The 18786-nt window shown below is 40.1% G+C and overlaps 1 protein-coding gene and 1 pseudogene across 2 annotated transcripts in view; both read left to right on the forward strand.

The window, feature by feature from the left end:
- The first annotated feature begins 11252 nt into the window (after positions 1–11252).
- The window catches only part of PPP2R5A (protein phosphatase 2 regulatory subunit B'alpha), a 59542-nt gene continuing 52008 nt past the window's right edge, over positions 11253–18786 (forward strand). The window contains exon 1 of one of the 2 annotated variants that reach the window (XM_064477167.1): positions 11253–12186. In XM_064477167.1, coding sequence (XP_064333237.1) covers positions 12006–12186 — 181 coding nt within the window. In that variant the 5' untranslated portion in view covers positions 11253–12005. The remainder of the gene's footprint in view (positions 12187–18786) is intronic. The other variant, XM_010992132.3, reaches the window with a different exon arrangement.
- Positions 17808–17906, forward strand: LOC116148733 (U6 spliceosomal RNA; annotated as a pseudogene).

Here is an 18786-nt window from a genome sequence, read left to right on the forward strand (position 1 = left end):
CTAGTTTTTTCTCTACTGGTGCTACTTCATGTTACGTTTCCTGTGGGTGAGCATCCTCTAGAGTGGTATTTGAGGCTCTATCTTTTCCATTATCTAACTCCATTCAGGGGATCCTTACTCTGGCTTATGAAACTTGGCAGTGTGTCTGCTGGCTGGATCAAATGCACGTTGCAAAGAATTCTCTCCATATCTGGATTTCCCCTTTCATAAGTGCCCAAGTATCAGCTCAATCTCACCATTTTTAAAATACAGAGACCCTACTTTGTTCACTTCAAAATTTAAAAAAATACATGGGTATATAAATATATGATTTACTATGTACAGCTGTATGGAGAATAATATAATGAACACCCACCAATCCAACATCCAGAAAAAAAAAAATAAAGCATTACAACATAGTTATAGTCCTCAGTATACCCCTTCCAATTGTATTCCCATTCCTAACCTCCCTCCAGGAAGTAACAAGTTTTCTGAATTTGGTGTTTTTAATTTCCATGATTATAATTCTATTTACAGTTTAGGAATATAGATAGATAGATAGATAGATATAGATAGACACATATGTTTTGTATGCATGTGTGTGTATGTATATATAACTACATATAATCTCTATGTATCCCTAAACAATAAATAGTATTTTACATGTTGTTAAGTTCCATTCAATCATTCAGAGTTATAGTTTTTCTGAGCTGCAGTGTCTGGACACAGCAGAAAAAACAAAGAGACATTCAACAGAACTCTACTTACCACAGGCTAAGATGGCTCCCAGTAGAGTGGTTACCTTAAGGGACAAAGGAGCCAGTACAATTGCTTGAACCAGTATACAGCTTTGGCCATCTTGGAGGAGGGGCAATTCTGGCTACAGCAAGAATTTGCCATTTAGTTTTATTTCTTGAACTCATGGCAGAATTCTGGGGAGAAAAAAAGGGTTACAAGGAAGAACTACTGTACAACTAATACTGATACTACCACCACAAGTACCATCATCAGATCTGTCCCACATGCTCAGAAGGAGTCAAGCACTGTGATAGGTATTTTTCAAAGCATTCTCTCTAATTCCCGAAACAATCCTCAAAGTAAATTTTTTTTGTCCCTGTTTTACAGATGAAGAAACAAAGGCTACAAAGACCTTAACCATACCTTTCTCCCAAACACAGCCCTCATCGCAAGCTTTAATAAGAATCTTCTTTTGAAGAATCTACAGACATGTTAGACTCAACATGTTCAAAATTTCTCTTTCCTCTTTATTTCCCCTTTCTTTATTTCTATTTATTTTAATTTTATTTATTTGTTTCTCTTTCCCTTTTATTCTCTTTATTCCCTGAGTTAATCACTTGGGGCTTAAACCTGTTACATCCAGGTTTGATCAATAACTGTGTTGCTCCAAAGTCTTCAAAAGCTTCTCACTGTCTAAAGAATTAAGAACAAACTCCTCACCCTGTCATTCAATGTAGGCTCCAGTAGGCCCCCAGCCTATGTTCCAGATTTATCTCCTACTTCTCTTCTATACTCCAGCCAAACTAAACCAGCTGCTTTTCTCAAATATGCCACACATATTCCCATTTCAGCAACCTTGCTTATGCTTCCCCCTAGCAGAATGTCCTCCCCCTTTCCTCTACAGATCTGCCCATTGAAATCCTGTGCATTCTTCAAGGTCAGTTTTCAATGTTCTGCTCCTTGCTGTCACCTGTTCTTCATTTTATTCTTCAATACTATTCATCGGAATAGTATTTTTCCTCCTTTGATTCTAATTGTATTTTGTTCATACATCCCTTATCATGACTTATACTGTGATTCTCTGTGCATTAGACCTCTCTTCCCCATGAAAGTACAACTCCAAGGGAGCAAAAACTGTGTCCCCCTCGACTTTGTATCCCTAGCACTTCCTAGCATATAGAAGGAAACAGCACTGTAGATCATTGAATTGACACAGTTCTTCCTCTCTTAAGAAGATCCGTACTCAAAGAATTCATGTTGAAATATGGAGTCCAACATGTGCAAGGCTGAAATTGTATCCTCACTAGGTCATGGTCATTCTCCAGTCCCATCCCATAACCTTGACCCTAAATAAGTTGGTGAATACAATCACTGTATTTCTAAGGGAGGGAGTGAGACTTAGTTCCTGAAGGTAACAAGAGGTCTTAGCCAGTAGAGAGGCCAGGGAAGCTGGAAACCTTACACAGGCCTTACTTCAAACTGGAAGGAGATTTGCTTCAGTTGGTAGGTAGATTTTTATGTCCTCTGTAAAGGCATCATTGAGATAGTTTGTCATAGTTTTGTATGGATGGTGGTTAGGAATTAAGGAAACAGGTGTGTGTGTGTCTGTGTGTGTGTGTGTGTGCATGTGTGTGTGTCTGGTGTCTGTGTGTGTACATGATGGTGTGTCCAGAGAGGTGCTGTGTCACTGAGCCCAGTTTGTGAACAGCGAGGGCAGCCTTGTTCCTGATCCGTGGCCCACTCCCCAGCAGATACAAGCAGCCGGGCCCTGCTGCCCTCCTGTGCAGTCCTACTGAGTGTTTGGCACTGGAAGCTGCCGAGGCTCCTGACAGGCTAGACATATTTTGCCCATTTGTTTCTGTCATGATTATTTTTTTCCTTAAAGAGGAAAAAGAGGTTTGTGTTGCTTATGTAACTTCCTTCTTTGCTCTGCCTGCTCCAGGCTGTCAGCCTGGTCTAGTCTTCATCTTTCCCCAAATTAATATACAACATGTCATCACCTCTCTTTAAAAATAAAGATCCAGCTCTCCGCCTCAATGACCTTAAGAAACCCCTTAACTTGACATATCTAACCTCAGGTTCATCTTTGCTTCCCCTTTCCTTCCTTCCTCTGACACTCCTTCTGTACCTCCCTCCCATAAAAGAAAACTGGCATAGCTTTTGGACTTTGGGTTAAAGATCTGCAGTTCATTTGGTCAGCCAAGTCAAAACCTTGCCCCCCCCCCACTCATCAAATGTCTCTAGTGTTTCTTTTGTAATGTCTTTCGTATCTAGTCCTAAGGCCATTTTTAGTTTAAGCCAGTGATCATCAAGGAATGAGGGATGGGCAGGGGTTGGATGGTCACTTGGGAATTTTTTTCAAAATACAGTATAGCTTGGAAAAGCTCCATAGGTACTGATATACATTGCTTAGTGCCACTCAGTCAAATCCTTTACCCTGGATGCCCGTCCTCACCTCCAACCCATCTCTTTGGCTTCTCTTCCCCCTGACCAGTGTTCTTAGAACACTGCTTTCCACATGGCATCTTCCACTCAAACGTTCTTCAGCATCTCCCCACTGACCTCAGGATAAAGTCCAAACTTTACAGACACTCCATAATCTGATACCATCTTCTTTGTCTGCTGCTTCCTCAGAGTTTTCATACCAGACTTCCTGCAGCTTCCTGATGTATCTGTCCCCTTCTACCAGGGCTTTGCACCTTATACATTCTAGTCCCGCTTCTTGTAGGGTTCCCCTTTCTGGGTTTTCTGGACTAAGTCTTTATGTTCTTCAATTCTCAAATCTAGAACCTCTTCCTCCAGGAAGCCTTTCTTGCTCCCCAGCCCATGGATTCTGCATTCTTCCTCTGTGCCCACCTATGTCACAGTGCTTATTATAATATCTGTGGTGGTTTCTAGGCTTTTTAATTTTTTGCTCTTCATTTTGCTTTCCTTTCCAGACCGTCTGGGGGAAAAACTGTTGTATTTCCCTTTTCTATCCCCAGAACCTAGACCAGAAAATAGCCAATAGGAAGCACTGAATGTTTGTTGAGTGACTGAATGAATGTATCGTTTCCAGCTTTTCTTCCACCACTCCTCCGGAAATCACCTTCTCTAGGTAAGCCATCTTCTAACGTCCCCTGTACATGCTGGTACTTCCTCCCTTAGCCGATTGATGGACGGTGATAACCAGCAGTGAGACAGAGAGGGGAGGAGGAGATGGACGTAGTAAACTGGACACTTTGCATTTGAGAGATGTGTAACAAGCAGTTGGATAGTGCTCTCTCTAACCTCTCCTACTTCACTTGGGTAATTATGCCCAATCCTCTGGGTCCAGCTAAAACCCTATCTCTTCCACCTCAGCACAAACACCACCTGTGAGCTCCCTTGGAATTTATTGTCTTGGCTCTCATCAAATCCTGTCCTGAATGAGAAGTTATCTTTTCCTAGACACATGCCTCATCTCTTCGCCTAGAGCTGGTGCTCCCGTAGAGTTGAGACTGCAACGTTTAGCCATGGGTAGTGTTCATAACAGGCCTAATAAATAGGTGATGGTGCTTGTTTGGTCCATAGGGAGACCAGCCGACTTGGTTTGCCCGTCTGTGTGGGTATAATGACACCATGTTTCCTCTGGTGCATATTCTATGCTTTGTTTCCATAGCTGAATTTTAACTGATGTGAGCTCTTGCCACTGATGGTGATCCCCATGCAGGCAGATAAAAAAGCCCATGCATGGTCATTCTCCAAGCACCTGGAATAGACCAGGCACATTATAGGAGGTTAGTCAACATTTTCTGAATGCATGAATAGGAAACATTGAGCACCATTATATCTCTTGATAATCTCATTTTCCTTCTAGGTAACAGGAATTCATACTTCCACATACACAAAATTTTTAAGGTGCTGGGCAATCTTATGGCAGTGATGGTCCAATCCATTCAATTTCATTTTTTAAACATTTTTTTTATTGATTTATAGTAATTTTACAATGTTGTATCAAATTCCAGTGTAGAGCCCAATTTTTCAACTATATATGAACATATATATATATATATATATATATATATATATATATATTCATTGTCACATTTTTTTCTCTGTGAGCTACCATAAGATCTTGTATATATTTCCCTGTGCTATACAGTATAATCTTGTTTATCTATTCTACATTTTGAAATCCCAGTCTATCCCTTCCCACCCCCCACCACCTCAATTTCATTTTTTGTGAACGTCTTTGTACAGGGTGAATAAAAGAGAGCTTGAATTTCTACTGATTTTTACAAGAGAAGAATAGAGGACCCCAGAGTTGCTAGAATACAAAAAACTGCTCCTGAACATGACAGGAGTCACTGGGACCAAACTCCCACGGGAATAGACAGGATGTCACAAAGAAGAGGGAGACTTTAATAGATCTTGTTTCATCTCTTTCTGCCAGATTCTTTATATGAATTAGTGCTTAGTACACAGTAGCTGTTAAATTTATGGCAATGATTATATATACATACCCATAGATACACATTAAAAAAAAAAAAAAACTACATCCTGTGGTATAGAAGTCAAAGCGTATGATCTGTAAACACTGGAGAATTTCCAGTTCACTAATTCCTGAAAATCCTGTAGTACAGCTAGTACTGCTTCTTCAAACCATAGACACCACCTGACATAAGGTCGATTTCTTAGATGTTCAAATTGATTATTTTCTGCAAGTCAATAAGACAGAAAACATTGCTGGCATGCAGCTGCTAGGTATTTTAAGACAAAATGCCTCAAAACTCACTAGGTGCTTCCTCTAGGCAGATGAAAGAGGAATACCACTTTCAGGTTTATATAAAATCTGCAAGTGAGTGGAACATTACGGAGCCATATAGTATTTTTGTAAGCACTGCTCCTCAAAATATACCCAGAGAGCAGTCATGTGTTGAATTTAGTCTTGTTTTTCCTTTGCCCATTTACCTCCAGGTCAAATTCTGACACAAGGTGTGGCATAATATATTCCTCTTTTGCAATGGGATTTTTTTGGGGTGTAACATATTGGGTGAAATAAGTATATTCACTGACTGACATAGAGAAATCTTTTTAGTGATGAGGAAATGTGGGTAAGTTAATTTCTTGAGTGGCAAATGTTTTTTGTTTATTTGTTTGTTTTGGTCTTATCCATGGAAAAACTTTTTTTGTTTCAAGACTCACTTCAAGCATAGCTTTTTCTGTTAACTTTTCTCTGACTATCTCTTACCAAGCCAAATTTGATCTTCTTTGCACTGTTTTCACGCAACACCATAAGGAACACTTAGGATACAGCCTTGGGTCATTTGTTTACGTTGTCCCTCCTCACTAAATTGTAAGGCCCATGCTGTATTTTTTTTTCATTCCTAGTATCTGGCATATTGCCTGGCACATAGAAGCCATTTGAATAATGCTTGCAGGGTTGAATTAAAGAATGGAGAGTTTGCCAACATCAGTCTTTTTAATCTCGCTCTGCAAACACAAGAAGATATGGCATGAGCTGATCTTTTTCAAATTATATCCTGTTTTTTCATCTAGTATACAGGTAAAGGATTGGGTACACCAGGGGTTATTGAACATTTATGACTGCAGTCCACTGAGGTGGCACAAAAGACCTCACAGCTATGGAAAAGAGATTCAGCAATAATCATAAACTATAAGTGTACCAGTACATTTTGGGGTGATTCATAATACCTCTGCTATACCAATCACTCAGTCAATCCTTCCGCAAGTCCTATGTAATCCTTCTCTAAAATAAATCTCCAATCTAACCATCTCTATTGCCACTGATCTAGTCTCAGCTCTTGGTCAGCCAACTCAATAACCTGTACAGTAACCCACAATAAACTGATTTAATAGTGATAAGCTTGGGGGGTGAGGAGGGTAATAGCTCAGTGGTAGAGCATGTGCTGAGCATGCACCAGGTCCTGGGTTCAATCCCCAGTACCTCCATAAAAGAAGAAAGAAGGAAGGAAGGAAGGAATAGAGGGAGGGAAGGAAGGAAGGAAGGAAGGAAAGCAAGCAAGCAAGCAAGAGAAAGCAAGAAAGAAAAAGAGAGAGAAAGAAAGAAGAAGGAAGGAAGGAAGAAAGAAAGCTCATTAAATTTTTTTTTTAATTTTTAATTAAAAAAAATAATGATAAGATTAACCAAAAGCAAATTATAATTAAAAGCAAAAATGGCAGCAACTTGAAACCATGACTACTGATCTTGCCCTGTTAACAAAGGACCCTTCCTGAAAACTGCAGGAATTCCAATCATCTCAATGTGAAAGACAGCAACTTTTGTAGTAAGTTACTAGGCAGAAGATCTCATTGCGCATAGAAACAAAAGCCTCCTGTAAGATATGAAAAAGAAAAGAGCTTTCCAGTTTGGATCAGTTTGAGGTCTGTCAGGAGGACCTTCTTGATCTACGTGGGGTCAGGTACCAACCTGACCTAATCAGCCTTTAAGGTCCCTTCAGCTTTCATATTGTGTTGATGCATAGCGTGCATTTATGACTATCTGTTACATGAGTGAAGTAATAAATAAAACAATGAATGAATAGATATGACTAAACCTGTAAGAACTCTGGAAGGTCCACTGAAGTCTAGAGCAGTGGTTTTCAAACTTCTTCAAGTGATGGAATACCTATAAATCATGTAGCTTCTGGTGGAGCTTCTTAAAATGTGAATTTATTAAACTTTAAGGGAATAAACATATTGTATCTCTGGAAGTACATATAAGAATCTGATAGCACTGATTGCCTCAGAGGAGGGGAACTGGATGATGGGAGACAGACATGGGAATGAGACTTTTCCTGTTACCCTTTTACTCCTTTTTAATTTTATGTAATTTGGAAGTATTTAAATAAAAAGGAGTGAGGTCTTAAAAATTAACATTTTAATGATAAATCAGACACTATCTTGATTTAGATTCCAGTATGGTAAAGCAGTAGTAAGAAGCAAAACTTTAAGAAAGATAAGGGAGAAATCTTAATTTTATTTTATTTTTGTAAATTTGGAAAATTCCACTACTATTTGATTCTGCAGATAAAGCACGTTTGTCTTGTGTTCTATTGGAGCACAGTTTGGGAATTATGGCTCTTAAGGAAAGAAAATACTGACAGTCAAAACTTTGCCTGATTATGCATTAGAGAATTACACCTGATTGGAAAAGAATACTCTCTCTGATGCACTTTTAAAAATATATGTATTTATTCTCTTATTCCTGAAATTTAAAGCAGATATATCCTCAGCCATCAGGGGTGCTAGAAATTTTTTTCCCTCTGATGCACTCTTTAAAATCATTAAAGGACCATGATTTTTGCTATTGTGGATATCGTTGTTTCACAAATTGTTCATTTTTCCCAGCAAGCTAAGCGTTAATGAGGAAAAGAATGAAATCAGTAAGCTGACTTATGTCTATGGACTAAGGAAATCAAGTCATGTGAGGACAAAGCAATTCAAAGAATTTGCCAGGGATGAAGGCTTGGCCTCTAAATCACATATAGGTCTTCATATATGGGCAGAGGTGGGTGCTCTGCAGCATGGAATCATCATTGACACCGTGTGTCAGAGGCACATACAGATCAGCACTGAGACTGAAGTTTTCTGTTAGATGATCCTTAGGAACCAAATCTCTGTTTAGGACCTAGATACCTTATTTCCTTAAGATGGTGAATGGAAAATAAATGTTTGATAAATCTGTAAGCCTACAAAATTATCATATGTGTAACACTTACCTTCCCAAGTGTTTTTGTTTATGGGTCACATTTAAAACTCATGCCAATGTTGTAAACAAGGCTGCTTACTTATTTTTTTCTGATATACAAATGTGGAAACTAAGGCTCTGAGAGATGAGTGACTTGACAGGACCATACTGTTGATAACTAATAAAGTCAGGCTTTTTGATTCTTCGGCTATTGTACTTTCCATCTCCCCCAAAATGTTTGGTAACTTGAATCTGGAATGCCATCCTTCATCTCTTTTCAGATTTTGACTCACTCTTTCTTTAAAATTGTGCTCAAAATTCTTCCCTAAGAGGCTGTTTCAGAAAACCCAGACAGTTTTACTGGCTCTAAGCCTCCCAACAATTTGTTTCCAGTATCTATTTTCTATCTATTCTACCCAGTATCTATTTTATTATTCACTATCTATCATATTCCAGTATGACTTTTAGCTTTATTCTGCTGGTTTGCTTTCTGCTATTTATTTCCCCTTCTTATCCTATGTAAGCCATCTTTATTATAAATAGTGCTACCCTTGACTTCTAGACATTTATAATCTGTTTTTAATAACATCCAGATGACTAGAGAATAGTTTTAAACTTTCATGTGCATAAGGATGACCCAGGGAACTTATTAAAAATAGATTTCTCAGTGCTTTTCCCATAGGTTCTGATTCTCTGTGTCTGGGTCAGGTTCAGGAATCTGTATTTTAAAGAAACACCTCAGAGGATTCTGATGCAGGTGACCCAATGACTACACTTTCAGAAACCCTGTTCTTGAGAACTAAAAATTAGACTGTACGTACTGCATATCTATCTGTTCAGTAGGAGATACAGAGGTATGAAATAACTGACTTGTTCTCTCGCTGTTTGCAAACTTTCAGGGAAGAAAGAGCCTAGCGCCTGTCATCTCTGATGTTATATGATGACAGACCCTATGAGTGATGTAGATTATGTTATAGGAATGTAAAGAAGGAAGGCATCATTTTGGGCCAGATTATCAGGAATGGCTTCATAAAAGATAGGGGTTGAGCTAGGGTTTGAGGGAAAGACAGGTCTCAGCAAGATAGGGAAAAAAGTGGATTACTTCAAGATGTTGGAACTGAAGGTCAAGGAAGCACAAAAACTTTTAGGGTATCAGTACATGGAATGATGTATCTGAATTGAAAAACCAGTTTGTGTAGGGACATAGCAGAACTTATGCCTGGAAAGCCAGCTATGAGTTAGACTGTGGAGAGCCTGGGATTGGGACTCTATTCTGTATGCCCTGGGTGGTTCTTCACACGTGCCAATAAGATAAGTGTGGCATTTAAAAAGACTGATCTAGCAGTGAGTTTGGAGGGCCTGAACTATGTTTGGTGATCAGTTAAGTGAATCCTAAGGAAGGCTTGGTCTGATCGTTTGTAAAGGTAGATTCAACACGATCTGGAGTTTGGATGAGAAAGAGAAAGGTGTTAAAAGACGCTGCTGAAGTTTGAACCTCCTCGACTGCGCGGTTGATGTACAATTTCACCACTCAGTGAATCTAAGGAAGGAAATATTTTAAGGCGGTGTTTGGTTCTAGATTTAGAATCCAACATCCTACCCAAAGTTGGAATCTTCTGTAAATATGCATCAGGTAGTTTTGCTTAACTATACGGCAGCTATTTTTTATTATGTTGAAAGGGAAAGATCTGGGGCTTGTGGGAGAGAAAATGGAGATTGGGGTCCACCAGCGCAAAACTTCCAAGCCAAAAGAGAAGGCAGACTGTTCAGCTCACTTATTTTTTATTAAGCATCATTATACACAAAGTACTGCATCGAAAACTAAGATGATCAGCCCCTGACCTTAAAAAGTTTAAAATCTGAGTGGAATCTACAAGTAAGAGATTCCAGTAAGACTAAATGGCAAGCCTCCGAATCCACAAACCACCCATCAGCGAATCTGTACTCGTCCTGTTGGAGCAGTTGAAGGTCTCTCTGGCTAAAGAAGGGGTGAAAATTAGCAGGATACTCAATTGGGAATGAGAAACATCTGCCTGGAGGGTGTGGACTTGGGAAACTCTTTGAAGTAGTAGATGCTAGACTGCCTAAAACCTGCGCTAGAATAGCTCTCGGGATGCGGCGGCAGAACCACCTGTGAGCCACAAGTTTACTCTAACTAGCAAGAACGCGGCTTACGGCCAGTGAGACTCCAAGGTCCGCCCAAGAGTCCAGAACCTCGCTCCAATTGGACAAGCTCATTTTCTCGCCTTCCGCGGGGCTCCTTCGCCTATCAATCACACTGCTTGTTCCCCGACCCCACCTTAGTTCCGCCCCTTTTAGTGACGCAACACCTGGCGCTCTTTCGCGCCCCAGCCCTCAAGTTCCCCACCAGTCGCTTCAGTTCCTTATTGGCCAGCAGAGAGGAGACGGAAGGGAAAGGGATTCTATATCGCTCTCTAAACTCCCTCCTCTAGTTTTCCGGTCTTCTCTTAGGCTGTCAGGACAGCAATTATAGCCGGGAGCTGTCGCGCAGGCGTGCAAAGGTACTCGCTGGTGGAGGGGCACCTCCCCTCAACCCTTAGAGAATTAGTTATACGGTTGTGACGCGAGTGGTACTCCGCTCGCCGCCTTCACTTACGATTGGCTGTGGCCGACGTCCGTCACACAACCACGCCCCATCCCTCTGCCTAACCTCCCCGCTTGATAGACCTTGCAGGAGGCCACGCCTCACCCAGTTCCTGCCGCTTAGCCCTGCGATTGGCTGAGGGAGCTGGCATGCTTTCCCACCCCCTACTCCTTCCCGAGCATCCCAGAGGCTGGCAGGACCCCGCGGAAGTTGTCAGTCAAACTCCTCCCTCCCCATCCCTCGCGAGGCCCCGCCCCCGGGCCGCGCTCCCTGGCGCGCGGGCGCGCACACGCACACAACACTCCCCTCTTGCCTCTAGCCAGCACCTACTCAAGTTGTAGCGGTCGCTCGCCGGGGGTTCTCTGTGGGCGGTGGAAGGGCGCGTGGGGGAGGGGGTTCGGACGGCTTGGCGCGCTCAGGAGCCAGTGTGTGTGCTCGCCCAGGGCCGGGGCGGCGGGTCACCGCCCCGGGAGATGAGGGGCCGACGCTGACAGGGAAGAGCGGGCACCGCGGCGGTAGTGGCGGCGGCGGCTTGGAGGGGACCCGCTATGGCAGCGCCTCAGGAGGAGGCTCCGGGCAGGGCGGGCTGCGCTGGCAGTGGCCACTGAGGTACTGGCGGGCTGGCCGGCTGGCGACCCGGGCTGCAGGGACGAGAAACGTTTTCGGCGTCCGCACCCCGGCGCCCTCGCCTCAGTCGTCTAAACTTCGGGCTCCCGTCCACCCGCTCTCCGCGCCCGGAGTCAACAACTTCTTCACCCCGCTCCGCCCCCGCCCTCACCTCCGTCAGTCCCGGGAGCTCGCCGCGCGGCGGGGACCAGGAACCTCCCGCAGTGAGATGTGGCCGTGAGGCGTCGGCGGGCGGCGAGGAGAAGCTCGGCGGCGCCCGGGAGCGGGAGGGCGGTGCGGCCGGGGGAACGGGGCGGAGGGGCGCCTCTCCCCCGCCTCCTCCTCCTGCCGCTGCCCGTTCCGTGCAAGCAGCAGCCGGAGCTGCCAAGCGCCAGGGCCACGGAGATGTCGTCGTCGTCGCCGCCAGCGGGGGCTGCCAGCGCCGCCATCTCGGCAGCGGAGAAAGTGGACGGCTTCACCCGGAAATCGGTGCGCAAGGCGCAGAGGCAGAAGCGCTCGCAGGGCTCGTCGCAGTTCCGCAGCCAGGGCAGCCAGCCGGAGCTGCACCCTCTGCCCCAGCTCAAAGGTAACCTCCCAGGGCGCAGCCCGAGAGCGAGCGCGGGGGCTCGCCTCCGCGCCCGCAGAGCCATTTTTTCCCGGGGGTTCCTTCTGCCCAGCTGAGGCTCATAGCGTGCGAGTCGACTTCCCCGCGGTGCCTTGGCGTCCTCCCCCTTTGATTCAAACAGGTTCGACGTTAAAGAGTCTGGCTTCTTACTCCTCCTGGATTCACCTTAACTATTCCCATCTTGAAGGAGGCCCACACCTGTGCGCTCGCTTACCTGCCCTGGCGATTGGAACTCTCCCATTGCGTCCCGCGTGGTAGAGTTCTTCACTCTTCCCCGAGTCTTACCCTTCCCCATCTTGCTTTAACAACTTGTCTCACCTGCCGACCTGTTCTTTTCGGCCACTCTTAGCTAGTCCTTTACTTTTCCAATTATAAAGTGCCTGTGCCCACCTTCTCCCTAACTCCCCTTCCCATTGATCGTTCCTAAGAGTTTTACAGACCAGGAATCCTAATGCAAGCACCGGTTGAGTTACCTGGCCTTTAGATTTGTTTATAAAGAAAAAGCCTAAACACCTGACCAGTATAGTATCTTACTGGGTCATTAGGGGTTTTGTTTCCTGTTTTGTTTTTTTTTTTCTTTTAAGATTTAAATGTTACCCTTTAGCCCAAAGAATAGAAAGACTTAAAATCTTACTGTCTGAGAAGATACACACGGTAAATTTAGACAAGTATTAAAGAGTCGATAGTGTTGCTTTGCGATGGAATGGAAACATAGTTCGCCAAGCAGTGATTCCAGGGACTTTGTAAGTTTGTACAGTAATTCAAATTGGTATCCGTGCCTAATGCCTTGCAGGAGAACTTGGCACTCCTTTTGGCTCACTTACTTTTCCCACTAGCTTTAGAGGATTAAAAAAAAAAGAAGAAATTAGTTCCTGGTGTTCTAGTTTATTCTTTGTGAAGTACTACCTTTTACTTTTGTGATTTTAATGTCTGGTTTTTTTTTTTTTTTTTTTTTTGAGATAGAAATCATCATGGAACACGTAGATAATGCTCCTAAGCATTTAAAATTTTTTTTTTTCGACAAAAGAAAACTGATAGAAATCTAGATCATTTGTTTTGCAAAGCCAGGAAATGAAAAGTTCATACTAAACTAGATAAATGTTCAGCAGATTTTGAGATCAATTTTTTTTTTAAAAGCTCCAGCTTCCCCTCCAAGGCCAGTCTGGTTTTGGTTTGTCTTTGGGCCTACGAATCAACTTTAGTTTGGCTAGGAGTCTAAAGAAAACCCCAGATCAAATCACAGTTGACCTGCAATAGCTCTGGAACCCCATTCAGATCCTACACTGCCCTGACTCTTGGGGTGCTTGTAAATTAAGGACATCCTGCAGCCAGAATCAAACTGACTATTGAAAGGTTTTATTTAAGATATGTGTAGCCTGTGGTATTGCATTTATCACTTACTCTTCAGCATTAAAAAATTGTTAAAATTTACATATCATGGTCAATGATAGACCACAATGGTAGGTATTGTTAAGACTTCTAATTCTTGAGTGACACCATAGCTGTACAAGAATATCATCTTCTCTGTTAAGACATTGAATTGCTCTTCCTGAATTTTAAATTTTAAACTTAAAACATCATAGTTATTTTTACTTTTTTTTTTTCATGAAATTGTCGAATTATTTTTGCAGTTGGAAGGTTTGGTGCCATTGTTTTTCTTTCATTTTTTAAAATTTGCTTTTTAGTAAGATATTGTGATTCCTTATGTTGTCCTTTTTAATATAATATTTCTTTATATTTAGTAAAAATAATTGAATATTAAACATATGGTTGGTTCAAACCAGGAGTTGCAGCTTTACTATATTTTGTTTTTAAAAGCCTGGCAAAAATACTGGCAGAGTCAGTAATCATCTAAGTTACTTGATGTATAGTTCAACAAGTTGAAGGTGCCATTGGATGTTTTATAGTATTTCTTCACTAATAGAGAAAAAAGTAAAATTGGAACTTTAGATTTATTCTGTATATTTTGCATAAAAATATAGTATTCTTTGTAAGGAAAGTTACATTTTTAGGATAAATTAAAGTAAATTTAATTGAGAAAATAAGATCTTTACTTGGATTACCCACTGATAGGAAAAAGTACTTTTACTCCAGATGACAAAATACTTGAAAGGTGATTTTTAAAATTCAGTTCCTTCATTTGGTACTTTGGCAGTGGACTTGATACCACAGCGTTGTGTGCTTTTTCTGTCAGTAGTAGTTTTTTCCATTTGTGGCCTTGACAAAAACCAGTGGAAAGCCCTGTAGTATGTGCATGAAAGAGAATTTTTCTTCCTGCTCTGAAATATTATCTTCCTGTGGTATCTGTGGGCATCCAAGATCTGTTAAGTGTTTATACCAATCTACTTATGTTACACTTTGTCCACGTGGATATAAACTGGAAAGGTGCCAGCTGTTTTCCTCAAAGCATGCTATGAGTAAGGATTAACAAAATAATCCCACTTTTTCATCTATAAGATGTTTATTTGTGCAAAATAATTTAGTAAGTGGGTTGCAGGATTTTAATGGTGAAAATATTCAGAGAAAATTTTGTTCTGTTATACAAAGTATTTAAAAACAAACCTTATTAAAAGGATTTTTTTTTATGAGAAACTGTTATGTGGGCCTTGAAAAATTAAACTGCCTTATATTTTATAGCTTAAAAAATATTTTTTTCAAAATACTTGAAGTTTTTTTTTTATGTTAATTCTCCAAGCTCCTCTGAGAACTAGGTATTAGAAAATAAAAGAAATATTCTGCCATTTTTTTCTGTATTTAAATTTACAGTAGTATAGGCCTTAATTTTTGTACCTTAAACTTTTCCTTTGGTAGCCAACAGTTAGGAAACCTTGAGCTTTTAAAAAATCTATTAACAGGAAGTTTTTCAGTCTATCTAACTTATTTTGTGTGAGTCTCTAAATTGATTGGGTTGGTAAAACAGTAGATGCCTTACAGTTAGATAACATTTAGCATTTGCAAATTACTTTACACTTTTCTTCCTATTTGTAAATTATAAAAACAGGATTATTCATAATAAGTGAAACAGTTAAAAAATGTGTAACCCCTAATCACTGCTTTTTCACACCTGCTGAGGTGATATTGTATGACAATCCACAGCTCATTGTATTTTTACAAACATCTTTCATTGGGTTATCCCAGAAACTCTGTGCAAGACCAGTATTATTCTCATTTTATTGATGAGAAAGTTGAGGCTTAAACAGCTTTATTTCAGGCCTGTGATTATTTATTTGGATGGTGTTGCAACTGACACTGGTACCCAGGTCAAATGATTTCAGTATTTTTGCTGTTAATCTGCTTTATGAACATTTGAAGCAGTGTGATAGAGTTGGACCATTTAAGTCAGTCCTGGGTCAAAGGTAAGATTTTAATCTTACTGAGTTGTCTCCTTATCTGTAAAATGGGGATAATACCTTCGATCTCCCCAGGATTGTGGGGATTAAGTGAAATAATGTAATTAGTGCCTAAAAATAGGCAGTCAAAGAATGTTAGTTCCCATTCTCTTTGATATTTGAAAATCCAGATTAAAATTATTTTTAAATGAAGGATTTACATAAATAGTAAATGTTCCTAGTGTGCTGAGTATATATATTTATAATCAGTTTTCAGATCTGATTCATATGAAGTGAGGTGAAGCTGTAACCTCAGCATAAGCATGGAAGTGGAAATAAGGTAGAGTGATTATTTAAAATATTGAAAGCTGTAGTTCAAAGTTTTTTTTTTTATCAAGCAGAGAAATCAACTGGTAAAATTGTATAATGTGCATTTCTCTTTAAGAGACAGCTAGTAAATAGCAAAGAACAGAATGAAATTGATTTTGAGGTTAAAGTCCCATTCAGATGAGGTAAAGAACTACCCAAATTTCCTCAGTTTCTTGGTTGGCATATTCTTAGAAGCTGGAGATATTGAGGCCAGTAATAGTGGTGCTCATTTGAAGTCTCTTGCTTACCTTTAGGGAAAATTTGTTTGTTTTTCTCAGTGTATGTGGTCTTCTAGGATAACTGGAACAAAAACACACCATCTGAAATTTCATAACTAACTTAACTTTTTTGTGCTAGTGGGGGACACTACTCACTCAACTTTAAGGCTGATAAATTTTTTTCAAAGTTAGTATCATTCTGTCTGAACCCAAAACCCACTTTTGTAATTGGAATGGCACTAAAGGAGAGTTGAAATTTATCTCAATATGTTAAAAATACTTGCTTGCAAAGGGATATAACATTTTAGTCATTTTAGGACTATCTTCTGAAAGTTATATATTTCTTCCAGTAGACTTATTTTTAAATTTTTAAAAACTTATTTAGGATATACTTCTAGAGAAATTGATGTGGTGTCCGTTGCTGGCCCTCACATGAAGGAAAAACTTTTCTATTTAAGTCTAATGTAATATCTTCAGAATTCCTATTATTTAAGGTCAGATTTCTTTTCCCCCAATTTTATTACCTCTCCTGATTCTTAATTGAATTTTGGATCCTTTTATGAAGTGCCTATAAACTAAGAATCCAGTAAAATGTATTTAAGTAAAATAGTATGATCATTGGGATAGAGTACCATCCAGTAAATAGTAGACTTAAATTGTCTTCCTGCATCATTGATGAGTCAGTTGCTTTGGACTAGTTGGTTAACCCCTTTGAACTTCAGTTTAATCACTTTTGCATATCAGAATAACATTTTCCCTTGATAAAATCACAAAGATGAATTAGTCTTTAATGAATTGTTGTCCCTCTCTGGATGACAAAGACAGGTTTATTAACAAAAATAAGATTTTTATGCATTTAAAATTTTTTTAACTTTTTAAATTGTTAAAAGCTGGGGATAGAGACTAGCTTATTTTTGTTTTTATGTGTTTTAGCATTCTGGTTCTCAGCCCTGGCTGTGCACTTGGAGAGCTTTTAAAAAACATCAATGCCTAAGGTAGTATGCAGGCATTTGCATTTTTGAAAGCTCCCGGGATGATTCTAATGTACAGCCAGGGTTGAGAATTAGTGGCTTGGCATTATCTGTCTATTGATTTAATTCATTAATTGAGACTTTGTCCTTTTCTCTCAATACTCATGGCTCATTACTCAGCCTATTAACATTTCCTGCCCTCGCTTCACCTCCTGCTATTTACTTTTCACTCTTTTAACTTTGCTGCCCCCTATGGCTAATCAGCTGCTTTCCTGAAGAGGGACCGTGCTGTTGGATTCTGTAGTTTTAGGTGTGATGCTTTGATTCTATTGGATTTTGCTGTAGTTGTATTTAAAACTCAACTATTCTCCTTTGATACAAGGTGGTCAGGTTTCCCCCCTCTACCCTGATTTCTGGAGCTGTGGTTGAGCTGTCAAGTAAAAGTGAGAACATATGATAGCAGTTTGCCTAGTTTCAATCCCATCATTCAGGTTAGTATGATAATCCTAACCAATTTGGAATGTAAAACTGATATTTGCTGTATGTTCACAGCATTGTTCTGCCTTTTGAAGATTTAGAACTAATATTACTGCTGTATTATGTTGACTATTAGGTATTGAACAAATGAGGCATTCCTTAACTGTTTTTGGTCATACCTTATATTCATTTAGCATCAAGTAATATATTTCTGGTGGCTGCTTTAGCAGCACATGTACTAAAACTGGAATGATAGAAGATTAGCTTTGCCCCTGACAAAGGGTGACACACAGATTTAAGATGCATTCCATATTTTTGCATAATAAACAGGGCATTTTAGGGAAAAAAATGTTTTTCTTCAGAGTATTTTCACATCTGTCATCTTAATCTTAATCACAGCTTTTTACTGAAGGTAGGGCAGCAAGGAACTGGGAACATTCATATTCCATATCCCCCTCTTTTGTCTTTGGCCTTTCTGCTAACCACTTTGAATTATACCTGCATTTGTTGATTTGTTGTTTTGGGTCAGTGTTAGTTGTTATGTGGTGATCTTCTCCCTCCAGAATGAGATGGTAAAATTTTTGTGAAAGCAGAAGTCGTTTGTGTTTTCATGTCCTATTATAGTACCAAATACAGTATTCTGTGCATAACAAGTATGGTCATGTTGAGAGTCACTGTTTTGATTAAGAAATTACCTGTTGGTTGTCTGTTGGCCCTCCCCCCTTTACACACATCCCCAGTTATTGATCATGCTTTTTTTCAGTGATGTTCTATGTTATCTACCAACAGATTGGTTCTCTTCTGTTTCCTTTTTTTGTTTTAATATGTTTAATAAATCTGATTCAAAGTTTTTTTAAAGTAAATGAATCCTGGGTTTCTAATACCATGATAGTAAATAACAACGGGTTGACTCTGAGACATGGACATCTTTATATAAACGTTGGGTAAACTGAAATTACTAGTTAACAGTCATTTCTAAATTTGAGATACAACCTTTATTTATAAGGAGGTCCTTGAAGGAGATGAAAGGAACAAATTTTAAATATATAATTACTTTTAGTACATTATTAAATAACAAGGAACCTAAATGCCTTGCTAGAAGAGTTTTACATGACAGTCTAGGTTTATGCGAAATAAATTCTACTTGTCTAAGCAGGATATTAACTAATAAGCAGTTTCAAACCACTTTTTATGTGT

The sequence above is a fragment of the Camelus dromedarius genome, chromosome 21 (genome assembly GCF_036321535.1).
Source record: "Camelus dromedarius isolate mCamDro1 chromosome 21, mCamDro1.pat, whole genome shotgun sequence".
Lineage (NCBI taxonomy): Eukaryota > Metazoa > Chordata > Mammalia > Artiodactyla > Camelidae > Camelus > Camelus dromedarius.